This window comes from Mobula birostris, chromosome 32, assembly GCF_030028105.1.
Source record: "Mobula birostris isolate sMobBir1 chromosome 32, sMobBir1.hap1, whole genome shotgun sequence".
In the NCBI taxonomy this organism is placed as follows: Eukaryota; Metazoa; Chordata; class Chondrichthyes; order Myliobatiformes; family Myliobatidae; genus Mobula; species Mobula birostris.
The window spans coordinates 19,765,204-19,780,114 of NC_092401.1; the positions used below are offsets into that span (position 1 = coordinate 19,765,204).

Consider the following 14,911-nt stretch of genomic DNA (forward strand, 5'->3'; position numbering starts at 1 on the left):
AACTGAACGTTTTGACCACGTCTGTGTGCTTTTATACATTGAGTTACTGCCACATGATTGGCTGATTAGATATTTGCATTAATGAGGTGTACCCAATAAAGTAGCCACCGGTTTATGTCAAAGGCCTCATTAAAATCTAACTAAACTACATCCACTATCTTACCTCGTTCTCTTTTGCCATATGTTTAAAAGAAAAAATTATGCACATTGAAAAGACTCCCTTCGTTTCAGCTGTACAATGCTATCTTTAACAATAAGTAAACCCACAATGTAAAATGAGCACAGACAAAGTTCCTGCACATTCCCATCACATTTATTTAAACTGGGATTCTTTTCAAGTCCAGACATCTATTGGAATCTCTTTGAATGGCAATACTAATTTCCTTTGAAATTATGCACAGGATTTTTGCTGCTTGGTTGAAAGCTTTAGAAGTTGCATGGAATTGATCCCAGATGTATTTTACAGAGGTTTTATGAACAAGAAATACCTAATAATGTGGTAACTTAGTGCATGTACTTTGATTATAAATTTACTTTGAACTTAGAGACAATTTCAGTGATGGAAAGAGTGAGCAGCTTGAACTTCCAAATTCCTTGGTATCATTATTTCACAGGATCTATCTTGGGCCCAACACTTCAATGCAATCACAGAGAAGCCACACCAGTTGTTATACTTCACCAGGAGTTAGAGGAGACTTGGGCATTTCTGTAGATATTCGGTGGTGAGTATTCTGGCTGGTTGTATCACAAGCTTCTCCATTCTGCACAACACAACAGAGCACAGATGCTCTAAAGTTAGTTTTATCAGCACATGAATTGAGGAACTAGATCACCATCGCTCAACTTGTCACATTCCTCCAGCACAGCTTAATATCTGCTCCTGTGCACATTGGACAGAGAGGTGGAAAGATCTGAATGTAACTATCAAAGAAACAATGAACTATTGCTATTGGACAAGGGGCTCAAAATGTCCACAAGTTATTGGCTGGTGTTGTTTCTTCACAAGTACAGGACTGCACCATATTCCTGCTTTCTGCATCCATATTCATGCCCTAATAAAGCTTTGATGAATGTCCAATCTGGACGTTGGAAGTTTAGAGAGGAGGGGACTTCAATGAGGTCCACTGTCCAAGGATAAATGGCTGGAGCGGTCTGTGGCCATATCATAGAGCTTTGAACAGTGGCCAGTCCAGACATCGGATGTTTGGAGAGAAAGGGACTTCAATCAGATCCACTGCCTGAGAATAAAAGGCAGGAGCGGTTCACGGCAGCATAATATAACTTTGACCAGCAGCTGATCGGCATTTGGAATTGATTAGTAAGAGCAAATTAAAGGAAAGCAGGGGCAAGCACAGTGGTCACTATCACAGGGGGCATCGTCTGAGTCATTGGCAAAGTGATGATCTTAAGGCTTTAGCTCTTCGGGGCTTCAGCAAAGAGAGGCTGCACTCAGAGAGAGCAAAGGAAAGAAAAGCTCATTTTTTTTCCTTCTCTTCTTTATTCAGCTGGGACAGTAGAGATGACAGGCAGGATAGTGCAATGCTCTTCTTGTGGGCTGTGGGAAGGCAGGGAGACCTCCAATATCACTGACCACCACAAATGTGAGAAATGCATTCAGATGCAGCCGCTAACAAACCGTGTCAAGGAGCTGGAGCCAGAACTGGATGAACTCCCGATCATTTGGGAAGCTGAAGGAGTGATAGGTAGGACATTTAGGGAGGTGGTTACTCCCAAGGAAAACGGGTGACAGTCAGGAAAGGGAAAGGGGTTTCAGAGCCAGTGCAGGGTGTTCCTGTGGCCATCCCCTTCAACAACAGGTGTATCACTTTGGATACTGTCGTGGGAGGTGGGGGATGACCTAACAGAGGAAAGTCATGGTGGTCAGGTCTCTGGCACTGAGTCTGCCTCTGTGACTGAGAAAGGAAGGGGGAAGTAAAGGTATGCTGTGGTGATAGGGGATTCATTAGTTTGGGGAACGGCAGGAGAACCAGTGGGCAAAAACAAGATTCCCAGATGGTATGTTGCCTCCCAGGTGCTGGGGTCCAGGATATCTTGGATCGAGACCTCAGCATTCTTAAATGGAAGGGTGAACAGCCAGAAGTCATGAGCCATGTAGGTACCATTGACATGGGTAAGACAAGTGGCGAGGTTCTGTATGGTGAGTTCAGGGAGTTAGGTGCTAAGTTAGTTGTGATCTCAGGATTGCTGCCTGTGCTACATGCTAATGAGGCCAGAACTAGGAAGAACATAAAGTTCAACATGTGGCTAAGGAGTTGGTGTAGGAGGGAGGGCATAAATTTTTTGGATCTTTGAGCTCTTTTCCAGGGAAGATGGGACCTGTACAGAAGGGATGGTTTGCACCTGAAATGGAAGAGGACTAATATCCTAGTGGGAAGGTCTGTTAATGCTGCATGGTGGGTTTTAATCTAGAGTTGCAGGGGGCTGGGAATCAGAGTGACAGAAGAGGTGAAGAGTAGAATGAAGTCTTTTTCTGGCTGGATGCTAGTGACAAGTGATGTTCTACAGGGGTGTATGTTGGGAATGGTTCTTTTTACGTTATATGTCAATGATTGGGAAGATGGAATTGATGGCTTTGTTGCAAAGTTTGCATACGATATGAAGCTAAGTGGAAGGGTGGGTAGTTTTGAGGAAGTAAAAAGGCTACAAGAAGACTTACACGGATTAGGAGAATGGGCAAAGAGATGTCAGATGGTGTACAGTGTCAGGAAGTGTATGGTCATGCACTTTGGTAGAAAAAATGAAAGGGTTGACTGTTTTCTAAATAGAGAGAAAATACCAAAAAAAAGAGGTGCAAAGAGACTTGGGAGTCCTTGTGCAGGATTCCCTAAAGGTTAATTTGCAGGTTGAGTCTGTGGTGATAAAGGCAATTGCAATATATTAGCATTCATTTCAAGAGGACTAGAACGCAAAAGCAAGGGTGCAATGTTAACAATTTATAAATCACTGATGAGGCCTCACTTGGAGTGTTGTGAGCGGGTTTGGGCCCCTTATCTTAGAAAGGATGTGCTGAAACTGGAGCGGGTTCAAAGGAGGTTCACAAAAATGATTCCAGGATTGAAAGTGTTTGATGGCTCTTGGCCTGTGTTCACTGGAATTCAGAAGTCCTGAGGGGTGATCAAATGGTGAAAGGCCTTGATAAGAGTGACTGTGGAGAGGATGTTTCGTATGGTGCGAGAGTCTAAGACCAGAGGACACTGGCTCAGACTAGGGGGGCATCCTTTTAGAACAGAGATGAGAAGGAATTTCTTTGGAGTTCTTTGCAACAGGCAGCTGTAGAGGCCAAGTCTTTATGTATATTTAAGGGAGAGGTTGACAGATCCTTGATTGGTCAAGGCATAAAGCGACTGAGGACGCTGTTATCATTTATTTCCTGTCCAAATTCCATGAGGCAAAAGATGCAGTGCATAATACAATTGGACATTCACCTCAATAATACCATCATGTGGAATCTACAGTATTTAGGCATATAACATCTTTTCTGTCAGGACTAATCTCTGGTAATCTTGCACTCAACCAGCCTGTAGGATCCTTCGGAACTTGTAGAGGTTGCAGGAATATTTACATTTCCACAATGGACAGAGTAGTTGAGGATTAGTATTATCTTACTTTGTCACATGTACATTGAAACGTGCAGTGAAATGTAGTTCAAGTGACCAACACAGTCTGAGGATGTGCCAGGTACAGCCTTCAAATGTTGCTATGCTTCCAGCACCAATATTGCATGCCCACAACTTACTCTAACCAGTACATCTTTTGCAATGCAGGAAGAAACTGGACCACCATGTGGTCATGGGAAAATGGACAATCTCATTACAAAGAGCGGCAGGAATTGAACCCTGATCTTCTGATCACTGGCCAGTAAAGCATTGCGCAGACCATGACAACACTGTGTTTAGGCAAATAAGCCTTCATTTTTCTGGCCCCAAGATTCAGCTTTGGCAATGATGTCTATGAGGTTGATTTGCTGGTACTGAGTAAGAGGCAGCTGGTTGGTTGAAACACCACTGGTGACCAAACTACAGTAAACTTCAGGCAAGTTAACAACTGTGGAGTCACGGGATAATGCAGAAAATTGGGGATACAGTTGTTGAATGAGTGGTGGGAATAATGGGATGATAATTGTAAGGATTCACATTTTTCTCTCACTGATGCCCTTTGTAAATGCAATAGACAGTGATCGAAAAGCTTTCGTTTATTAGCAATGATCTTTCTTTACATAAAAGCAATCAAAAGGAGGAAGAAACCATAAACTGAATGGGTTGCAAACACAGTTTTCTCCATTCTCAAGCAACCTTTGACATTTTACTGATCTGACAGTACATTATCATGGATGATGCCATTGCTCCCATCTGTAAAATTACAGAAAAAAAAGGATGCAGTTATTGCATGTTCAATTAAATTAAAACCATGCATTTTTTTTTACTTATGGGAAAAGGGACCATGCCAGTGAACTAAATGCAATTTTTAAAAAGTGAATTTTATACATAAGTTAGAAATAAGTTTTAAAAGCTACTTATTTACCTGCACTCCAGGAGTGCTATGAATAGTATTACATGGTTTACTGAAAGAATCATTAAAAGATGATTGACCAATTTACTGAAATATTTGATTTCTTTTCATTCCAAGAATCTGACATGTTCCAATGGGATACCTTTTCCAAACCCTGTTCGTCATGTAGATTATCTAGCTTTCAAACAGACTCAAAAATCCTCTGCCATATTTTAGTAGTTGAGAATATATCAATAAATTGTTAAAATGTTTTCACTAAATGAACTAACTTGATCTTCAGTGCACAATTAAGAGATTAAATTAAGATGCAATTTCTATGCTTGCAGAATAATTCATAAAAATTAGTTATGGCAAATCAGACTCTGAACATGCAATTCGTTTTTATGTTGGAGAACAGGCACTGGCTTTGAACATCAATTGGATAAAACAATTAGCTAGAGCTTCATGATGTCTGTACTAGTGAATTGAGAGGGCAGTATGAAGGAAATGAATTAGGTTTATACAAGGGCTTGCTGGTACCACAGGTCCTGCACATTAGCTACACATCAGACCTTCTTCTGTGGTAAACCCTCTTGTTCAAAGCAGATCCTGTCAAGGAAATAGGGCCATTCCCGGTTGTTAGGTGGGTGGATGAGAAGGGAGATGTCAGTGATTGGTGACTGGTGAGGGCAGAGTGCTGGGGATGGTGATTGAAGTGGTCAATAGTGGTCAAACTAAAGCAAATTTAGTATACTTGCCATTTTCTTACTTACCTGACAAGCTGTAGAATCAGAGAGTCATGGAGTTGCACAGTAGTGAGACAGGCCTTTCAGCCCATCATGTCTATGGCTAATATAAGAGGGAATATTTCCTAAGACGCTCGGAGGAAAGTACCGGCGGTGTGTCAGAGTTAGGTGTTTTATATAGAGAGTGGTGAGTGTGTGGAATATCTTGCCAGGCACGTTGGCAGAGTCAGACAGTTTGGGGAAATTTAAGAGACTCTTAGGCTACATCCACACTACGCCGGATAATTTTGAAAACGAAGCTTTTTCTCTTTCTTTTGACCCTCCGTCCACATTGAAACAGCGTTTTCATCCCCCGAACACTGAACTTTTCTAAAACACTCTCCAGAGTGTGTAAATTTGAAAACGATTGTTGCACGTTGTAGTAAGGATGGGGTAAACGGAGATATTTAAAAACGCTGTCATGACAACACCACAACAACAATGCTTTTTCTGCTTCTTCCTGGTACTGCGCAAGCACTGCCAGACAGCTGTTATAATGCGCAGTTGGTATGAACTGTGTAAGGGTTAAATTGTAAAGTGAGCTTTTTTGACTAGATCCCCTAAATTGATTTGATTGAGTCTATCTTTAAAAATATTAATGTCAGAAATACTGCGCAGGTCTGGCGGCAGAAGATTCCACCTCTTGTTGACCTTGGGTAGAGGACGGCTTCATGCGTGTGTTGTTTACTTTATTGTCTACGTTAATAGCTTGTTTGGAGTTAAACATCTCCACGTTCTCCACTGCTTTGCTGACTTTGTAGTCATTTGTAACTCACAGAAACAGCTCGACCTCATTGTCTGTCTAAATGAAGAAGTCCGGTCTGCTTTTTCCAGTGGAGGTTTTCTTTGTATTCCTCGAAGACATTGTTGAAAACCTTCTTTCACTGTTGTTGTTGGTACTCTAGTTTTTGACCAATGGAAATAGCAAAACGCCACCGCAGAAATGTAAATATTATACCATTTCCTCTTTGCTTGTTTTCTGTAGATGTGTCTGCGCATGCCCAGTAGGAGTGGATTTGCCCAAATATCCGTTTTAATGTGGACAAAGGTATTTTGAAAAACGCCTAGTGTGGATCCCCGTCGTTTTTACTCGAAACTGGCATTTTCAAAATTATCTGGTCTAGTGTGGACGTAGCCTTAGATAGACACATGGATGAAAGAGAAATGGAAAGTGATGTGGGAGGGAAGTATTAGATTGATCTTGGAGTAGGTCAAAATGTCAACACAACATCGTAGGGCAAAGGGCATATATTTCGCAGTACTCTTCTATGTTCTATAAGGTTGACAAATCTTCTCATAAGTTAACCGTGTTAGCTACATACATAGTCAATATCACATTGTAAACATGTTCACTTCACGAGTTAATACATTACCTCAAGTACTGCAATCACCAGGGCAACGATACCAAGTATTATGGTGTTGTTCTTCAGAAAGTTTAGGAATACCTGATAGCAACCCTGAAAGCAACAAAACCACATTCTTTTCATTCTTGTAACTATTGTTTTGCCACATTTTCTTGTCTTCCTCTTCCCTTCATCATTATCAAAAAACAAAAATCCTACATCTGGAAACATTGCTGGAGGGAGGAGTATGATAGGAAAGCATTTCCAACCTGCTGCTTGTGATGGCATTCCCGTTGCTAAGAACAGGGTTATGTCAGGTACTGGGCAGGAAGCGCATGCTGTCCTGTGGGGGTGTGCCTTATCCTGATTGTCGAAAGTCGCTTCCATTGTGATTGGTTAGTTTAGAAGCTGCAGCTGCTGTTCCGTTGGATAGATGCCTGGTGCCCAGTTTCAGATATCCTGGGTGTTTAAAATAACACGTAGAAGGGGCTTTCTCTCTTCTTCCTTTGCTTAAGCTATGGATGCACACGATGATTGGGAAGCTATGCTCCACCAGCACTTTTAATTAAGTTGAATATCTTATGTTTGTTGAGTATTCAGCTTTCTGGTGTCTGTAACTTGGGGAACATGAATGTTTGGTCAAATTGTTACTGCTTGTAAGTAAATTATTAAATATACCTATTCGAAGTCAGTGCATTTCCTGTCTCACTTGCCAGACCCGCAAACCTGATTCAACATTACACATGCTTCACCAATTCCCCAACTACTCGTGTCCAAGATCCAAAGTGTGCCAGCCAGCTGCGGGCTGCGGACTGCTTGCATTCTTCATGCTTTAATTAAACACAACACAGGACCTCTTGACAGACACAGGTTGAGATGGGTTGTTGAGGAGAACTTTTGCCGAGGTTTTAGGAGACCTAGAACTGTTGCCGAGCACTCTATCTCCCAGGGATTTCGGGATGGTGTGAGTTGAGAAACTACACAGAGACCCTCTCCCCACTGGAATTTCCTGGAAAGTTAACACCGGGCAAAAACTGGGCTCATCCCAAAAGAAGGATCATCTTTCAGCTTTGCCACATTTCTACGCTTTCAAGAGGAACATTAACATGGGCCTCCTTCTGGTCTGAATCTGTTGCTTCTCGTCAAAAATATTTACTTCATTCAGCAGCTGATTGCCAGGTCAGTGTTAGAAGTGTGGCACTTATCATAGCTCTGATTGATTCTGCCTTTTGTTCACAAAACCCATGATCTGGTGAGATGAGCAGCCAACAGTCATCAGCAGTACAGTTAGCCTGCTGCCTCCTTCCTGAACGAGGATCCGCACACCTCCTGTAGCATTGGCTCAAGATAATGCTCTTGCCTCTGAGTCACATGGTGGGTTTGAGCTGCAATGTGGGACCGAGGGGATTCTTGTTGGCAGCAAGTTTTGAATGAGACCTTAAGTAATGAAGTTCTCTGCTGGTGCACGTAAAAATCAGATGGGTTTAGTCTAGGGTGCCCCACTTGTATCCTGGTTTGCAATTATCATTCACTAACAACAAAAACTAGGTTAACTTGTCATGATTTCATTCTGGTTTTGTGCATCCTCTGTGTGAAAATAATTTGTCTTGTTTAAACCTCATTTTAAATAGTAAAAGAATGCAATGAACAATGAGGTCATGAAAGAGTTTGGTAATTTCAAGTTTCTTGTTTCCTTTTAGATTCTTTCTTAGTTTCTTTGCATTTCACTGATTCAGCACACCACACGACTGAGATTAAAACTTGCATGGTGATGTTGTACATGATGGAAACTGTTCTGCACCTTAATATCGAAAGAACTTGCCTGGTAAACACTGAAGAAGGAGAGAAGGAGGAAGGTAAAATGGGAGTGTGCGAGAGACAAGGGGGAGTGAGAGACAGTGGGAGGGAAAGACTCCTCTCTGGAAGATAAGCTGGATTGTGGTTGGCAGTGACTGAACCAGTGTGAGATGAGGAACTGTTCCATACTTGTTCTTACAGAAACGTGGCTCCAGGGCAATATCCCATGTACCATCAAGCTTCAGGCCATGCCTCTCAGGGACTTAGTATGTCAATATTATTTTGTGACTGTATGTGCTATTGTAACTATATCTGTTTTTCTGCTGTGTGTAACTGGATGTACTGTGTTTTGCACCTTAACCTTAGAGGAATGCTGTTTCATTTAGCTGTATTAAACTGAGAGAGAGAGAGAGAGAGAGAGAGAGATAGATAGAGAGATAGAGAGAGAGAGAGAGAGAGAGACACACACACACACATACGGGTATGGGAGGTGGGGTGGATGCAGAACCTCTGGGGTGGCACCTCAGTGTAGCAGTTAGCAGCAGGCTCATACACAACTCCAGTGACCTGGTCCAAACCCGATCTTCCATGCTATTTGCGCAGAGCTTGCACACTTCCTTATGATTGCGTGGGTTTCCTCTGGGTGCTCTGGTTTCCTCCCACAGGTTAATTAAGAACTCTCAATGCCACTGCTATAGAGGCTGGCAGAAAGTTCAGCGACATTCATGGCAAACTGGTTACAAGGAAATAAATGAGGCTGGTAAGAATGGTCTTAGCTAGCATAGATTTGATGAGCCAAAAGGACTTCTATGGATGGACGTTGAGCTTTGGAGAGGGTACAGAAGAGGTTTACCAGGATGCTGCCTTGTTTAAAGGGCATTAGCTAACATGAGAGACTGGACAAATTTGGGTTGTTTCCTTTGGCTGAAGGGAGATCTGATAGAGTTTTATAAGATTATGAGAGGCATTATGAGTATACAGGGAGTGTCTTTTTCCCGGGGTAGGAATGTATAATACCAACGGCATGCATTGATGGTGAGAGGGGAAGGTTCAAAGGGGAAGTGAGGGATAAGTTTCTTTATTCAGAGAGTGGTGGAAAGCTGGAATGTGCTGCCTGGTGTGGTGGTAGTGGCTAATACATTAGAGGCTTTTAAGAGATGTTTAAATAGGCACATGAATGTGAGGAAGATGGAGGAATATGTGTCGGTAGGAGGGTTTCGTTTTTGGGGGTTGATACACTTTTTGGCTGGTTCAGCTCAACATTGTGAGCCAAAGATCCTGTTTCTATGCTGTACAGTTCTATATTCTATGTATAGGTTACAGGGACATAAAGGTGAGTATAGGACTGGTAGGGATGGTTTTCAATAACATAGAGTTGATGGGCCTAAAGGACGTTTAAATTGCATGGAAATATTGATCTGATTGATGATAATGTCTCTGCCCTTCACCACTCAGACCAACTGTGGTTTTAGGGCACAAATATCCACCGACTTCCAAATGGTTTAGAAATATATGGCTTACCTGCACAGTTCCTGGTATGGCGCAAGTAATCACATTGCTGCAGCAAGCAGTGGGAAATCTTCCTGTTGTGTTGAGGAAATATGAGTTCAAAAAATCGGTGTAACCACTCATTCCACAACACTTAAACTGGAAAAGAGAAACGATTGAATAATTAGCTTATTTAAAGATGACAGTAATGTTAGAATCTACATTTTTCTATAACCTGAGATTTTTAAACTAGCATCAGAATATTGCTGAGAGAGTTCAGGGTGAAGATTATATATTACCTGTTTTCATTTTGCAGGAATCTGTGTGATTCTGCGCACAATTTGCATCAGTTTTGCATGGAACAATCCCTTCAACCCAGAGAGCTATGGGGACTTTGAACAATTGATTGGTCTGGCACTTTGCCACGACTGAACCTGCTGCAGTGTTCAGTGATGGGTGGTTGATCCACCTGGTGTTATTCTTAGTGTGTTTTAATGTAGCATGATTTTTGGGCACCTTCCGGGCCATCTCAGAGTATCATTAAAGATGAGCTGCACCGCTGGAACTCCAGTTACTTCCTGCAATCACCAATCCAACCTGTATCTATTGTTTCAGCATGTGATCTCCTCATCCCTGCAATTAACTTCTCAGGGGTTAGCTTTCCATCTTGCTAAATAATGCAATTGCCTGAAGGTTGTACTTATCTGTTAAAAGTTATGTTTAAGTATCACATAACTGAAAAGGAAATCACCTAGTTGTAAGTCACAGACTAAAAAAACAAGTCTGAGAACTCTGGGTTTGTCCAAAGCTCCAGTAACTTGTGAAAATCACTGAGAGTTCCAGTAACTTCGGCATGTGTTCCGGGTCAATGTAAAATACCAGTTCTAAATTGAACTCACTGTTTTAGAAAGTCAATCCTTGTGTTAAGTATTTCCTCACCTTGGTGTGATCTCTGATTTCATTGCTCTTTTCCAATTTAATCTCCACCAGATCTCCCTCACTGTCCAACCCCTGAGTAGCGCCACTGCAAATTGTATCACTCGCACGCTCCACCCTCTGCCCTTTTTGCCCCTTTATTTCTGTTTATTTATTCAGATACAATGCAGAACAGCCCTTCCGGCCCTTTGAGCCAAATCGCCCAACAATCCCCCAATTTAACCCCAGCCCATCATGGGACAATTAACAATGACCAATTAACCTACCAATCAGTAAGCCTTTGGACTGTGGGAGGAAATGGGGAGAACGTTTCAACTCCTTACAGGCAGTGACGTGAATTGAATCCGGGTTACCAACTCTGTCAAGCGTTGTGCTCCCAGTATGCCACCGTGCTGCTGTTTTCCCCACTGCCTTTGCAACTTTATTCCAAACTTGTCCCATTTCTGACGAAAGGACTTCAGTCGGTTTCTGGTTCTCTCTACACAAATGCTCTTCGACCAACTGAGAATTTCCAGCCTTTACAGTTTTTATTCTTATGTTTCTAAACTAGACGACGTACTACACCAATGTCAAAGTGAGGGCCTTTTTTTGTAAACTGTAACCAGCTAAAGAGTAATCATGTGGTTGATGAAGCTATTTTTTGATGCAGCTAGCCTGTGTGTCACTGTAGATAGGTCAATTCACATTTCAGTGGGGAACAATGTAACAATGAATGTTACACTGGAGTCCAAAATAGTTAATTTTTCTTGTGGTTTAATTTTCTTATGCTGACGTACATTTTTATATGTGTAATCACCTGTTTGTGTGTAATTGTTCAGTAGGTTTTCAGTAATTATACTATAACTAGGGCTGCACTTTTCTGTTTCTCTGCAGCCTGTGACATGCCATTGAATCTGATTGTTACTTCTTATCAATGGAATGTCCTTTCTCTGTCTAGTCTGAGCTAGTTTTTAGTGGAAGGTCACCACGACTTGTTCTTTGTGTTTTCTTTGCTCATTCTTTGTTCTCTCCTTTTTCTATAGTAGAGTGACTTGGTTACTTTTATTTCTTTGTCACAAAACACAGAACAAAGATGTACCATAAGATTTAGACATTCTTGATTCCGAAGAACCTTCTGGATCATATCATCTCCAGTCCAACACCAACAAAACAAGCAAAAGACAAAACTCATTCTGACTGATCATTAACTCGATGAGCCAAACTAAATTACTGCAGATGTTGAAAATCCGAAACACAAAAAGAACATAAAGCCTCCTGGACTTCAATTTGTGTTCAGCCCCTCCAGTCTGCTATCTCATATCTACAGCATTCACAGTCTATTTCTCATCCTGTAATTACAGAATTCTCCCTTCTCCTGTTTACACCTGTCCCATTTCACTGGATGCAATACGTTTCGCACAGTTCCACAGCAAATTACGTCAACCAAACTCTCCCGGACTCCACCTGTCACTTATCACCTCTGTCCCTCAACCCTCCCACTGCATTTTATTTCTTTAATATTCCAGGCAGCAACCTGGTAATCTCCTCTGCACCATTTCTAAAGCTTCCACATCCCTATATTGGGGTGATCAGAACTGATCCCAACTTTCCAAGAGTGATCTAACCAGATGGCCTGAAACATTAGTTCTTCCACCTATTGCTCAGTAATTCAAGCATCTTCTATTTTGTTTCCTCCTCCAGGTTTCCAACACCTGTAGTATGTATATTGAACATAGAATAGTATGGCATAGTATAGGCCCTTCACCCATAATGTTGTACTAACCTTTTAGAACATAAAACAAAGAAATCTACAGCATATTACAGGCCCTTCAGCCCACAATATTGTGCCAATCATGTAACTTACTCTAGAAACTGCCTAGAATTTCCCTAATGCTAAGCCCTCTATTTTTCTAACCTCCATGTACCTGAGAGTCTCTTAAAAGACCCTATTGTATCTGCCTCTACCACCGTTGCTAGCAGTGCATTCCATGCACCCACTAATCTCTGTATGAAAAACTTAGCTCTGATATTCCCTCTGTACCTACTTCCAATCACCTTAAAACTGATCCCCCTCGTGTTAACCATTTCAGACCCGGGGAAAAGCCTCTGGCTATCCACACGATCAATGCCTCCCACCATCTTATACACCTCTATCAGGTCACCTTTCATCCTCCGTCGCTCCAAGGAGGAAAGGCCAAGTTCATAAGGCAGGCTCTCCAATCCAGGCAACATCCTTGTAAACCTCCTCTGCACTCTCTCTATAGTATCCACATCCTTCCTGTAATGAGGTGACCAGAACTGATCACAGTACTCCAAGTGTGGTCTAACTAAGGTATTTTATCCTACTCTAACATAAATTTAACCCTTCCCTCCTACATAGGCCTCCATTTTTCTTTCATCCATGTGCCTATCTAAGAGTTTTGTAAACTCCCCCAATATATCTGTCTCTACCACTCCCCCTGGCAGGGCTTTGACACACCCATCACCGTGTAAAACATCCCTCAGATATTTTCCTCCAATCACTTTTAAGATTATGCCCCCTTGAATTATTTTCTCCTTGGGGGAAAAAGTCTCTGGCTATCCAATCTATGCCTCTTGCTATCTTGTATAATTCTATTGTCACCTCCCATCCTCTTTCACTTCAGAGAGAAAAGCCCTAGCTCGCTCAACCTATGAAACATACAGTCTATTCCAGGCATCCTGGTAAATCTCTTTTGCATCCTCGCTGAAGTTCCACATCCTTCCTATAATGAGGCAATTGGAACTGAACACAATACTACAAGTGTGGTCTAACCAGAGTTTTACAGAGCTGCTACATCACCTCACAACTCTTGAACTCTTTTGTAATTAGTAATTACTTTTAGTAATTAAAAAGTGTACGTTGCATTACATACCTGAAGCATCAAAGCATCAAATATCTCAGTCATCTCCTGACCTCTACCATAATCGTTTTTAAAGAATTCCTTGAGCCATGTTGCAATATAGCTCATAAAGATGTCTGCCTGAAAAACAGAACAAATTTGATTTTCAAGTGAGAATTCAAAAACTTCTGAAGTTACATTTATAGTAAGCAACTTTATTATAAATTTAATCACATTTAGCTTGTTGGCCATTTCATCAAAATATATTCCATAAAATGTCATTGTCACAAATATATTCTACAAACTCAACTGCTACTCTTCAGTTTCTGATCGTAAATTTTCCTTTTTTGATCTTTTAGAATATTTGCAATGCAGATTAAATGTAGGACACATTCACAATTTAATCAAGTTTGTATCACGTGCTCTGTCTTGTTTTTGGATTATTTTCAAGCTCTTACCAAGTCAAAGAAAACAACATTAAATGGAATTTAAACTTCTAAGGAATTCAAAATACTCCATGCTGAAATTGTAAACTGACATGCTCTAGAACATACAACAGCACAGCACAGGGACAGATCATTTGGCCCACAATGTTGCGCCAAACCTGCTAAAAAGCAAATCAAAAACACCCAACCAAACACTAATCCCTCCTACCTACACCTATTCATATTCCTACATCTTCCTTTCATCCATGTGTCTATGCACACCTCTCTTTAAAAGCCTCTAATATATTTGCCTCTATCACCATACCAGGCAACACTTTCCAGGCATCCACGACCCTCTGAGTCAAAAAACTTACCATAAGCCTATAAGATATAGGAGCAGAATTAAGTCATTTGGCCCATCAAGTCTTCTCCGCCACTTCATCATGGCTGATCCATTTTTCCTCTCAACCCCAGTCTCCTGCCTTCTCCCCATATCCCTTCATACCCTGACCAATCAAGAATCTATCAACCTCTGCCTTAAATATACATAAAGACTTGGTCTCCACAGCTGCCTGTGGCAAAGAATTCCACAGATTCACCACTCCCTGGCATAAGAAATTCCTTGTTATCTCCGTTCTAAAAGGACGCTCCTCTATTCTGAGGCTGTGTCCTCTGGTCTTAGACACTCCCACCATAGTAAACATTTTCTCCACATCCACTCTATCAACGACTTTCACCATTCAATAGGTTTCAATGAGGTTACCCCTTGTTCTTCTAAATTCTAGTGA

At 41.5% G+C, this 14,911-nt stretch overlaps 1 protein-coding gene across 1 annotated transcript in view; it reads right to left on the minus strand.

The window, feature by feature from the left end:
• Nucleotides 1-4,198: 4,198 nt before the first annotated feature.
• The window catches only part of LOC140191121 (tetraspanin-1-like), a 30,768-nt gene continuing 20,055 nt past the window's right edge, over nucleotides 4,199-14,911 (minus strand). The window contains exons 5-8 of the mRNA XM_072248226.1: nucleotides 13,732-13,839; nucleotides 9,956-10,081; nucleotides 6,668-6,751; nucleotides 4,199-4,370 (exon numbers count right to left, since the gene is read on the minus strand). Coding sequence (XP_072104327.1) covers nucleotides 4,305-4,370; nucleotides 6,668-6,751; nucleotides 9,956-10,081; nucleotides 13,732-13,839 — 384 coding nt within the window. The 3' untranslated portion in view covers nucleotides 4,199-4,304. The remainder of the gene's footprint in view (nucleotides 4,371-6,667; nucleotides 6,752-9,955; nucleotides 10,082-13,731; nucleotides 13,840-14,911) is intronic.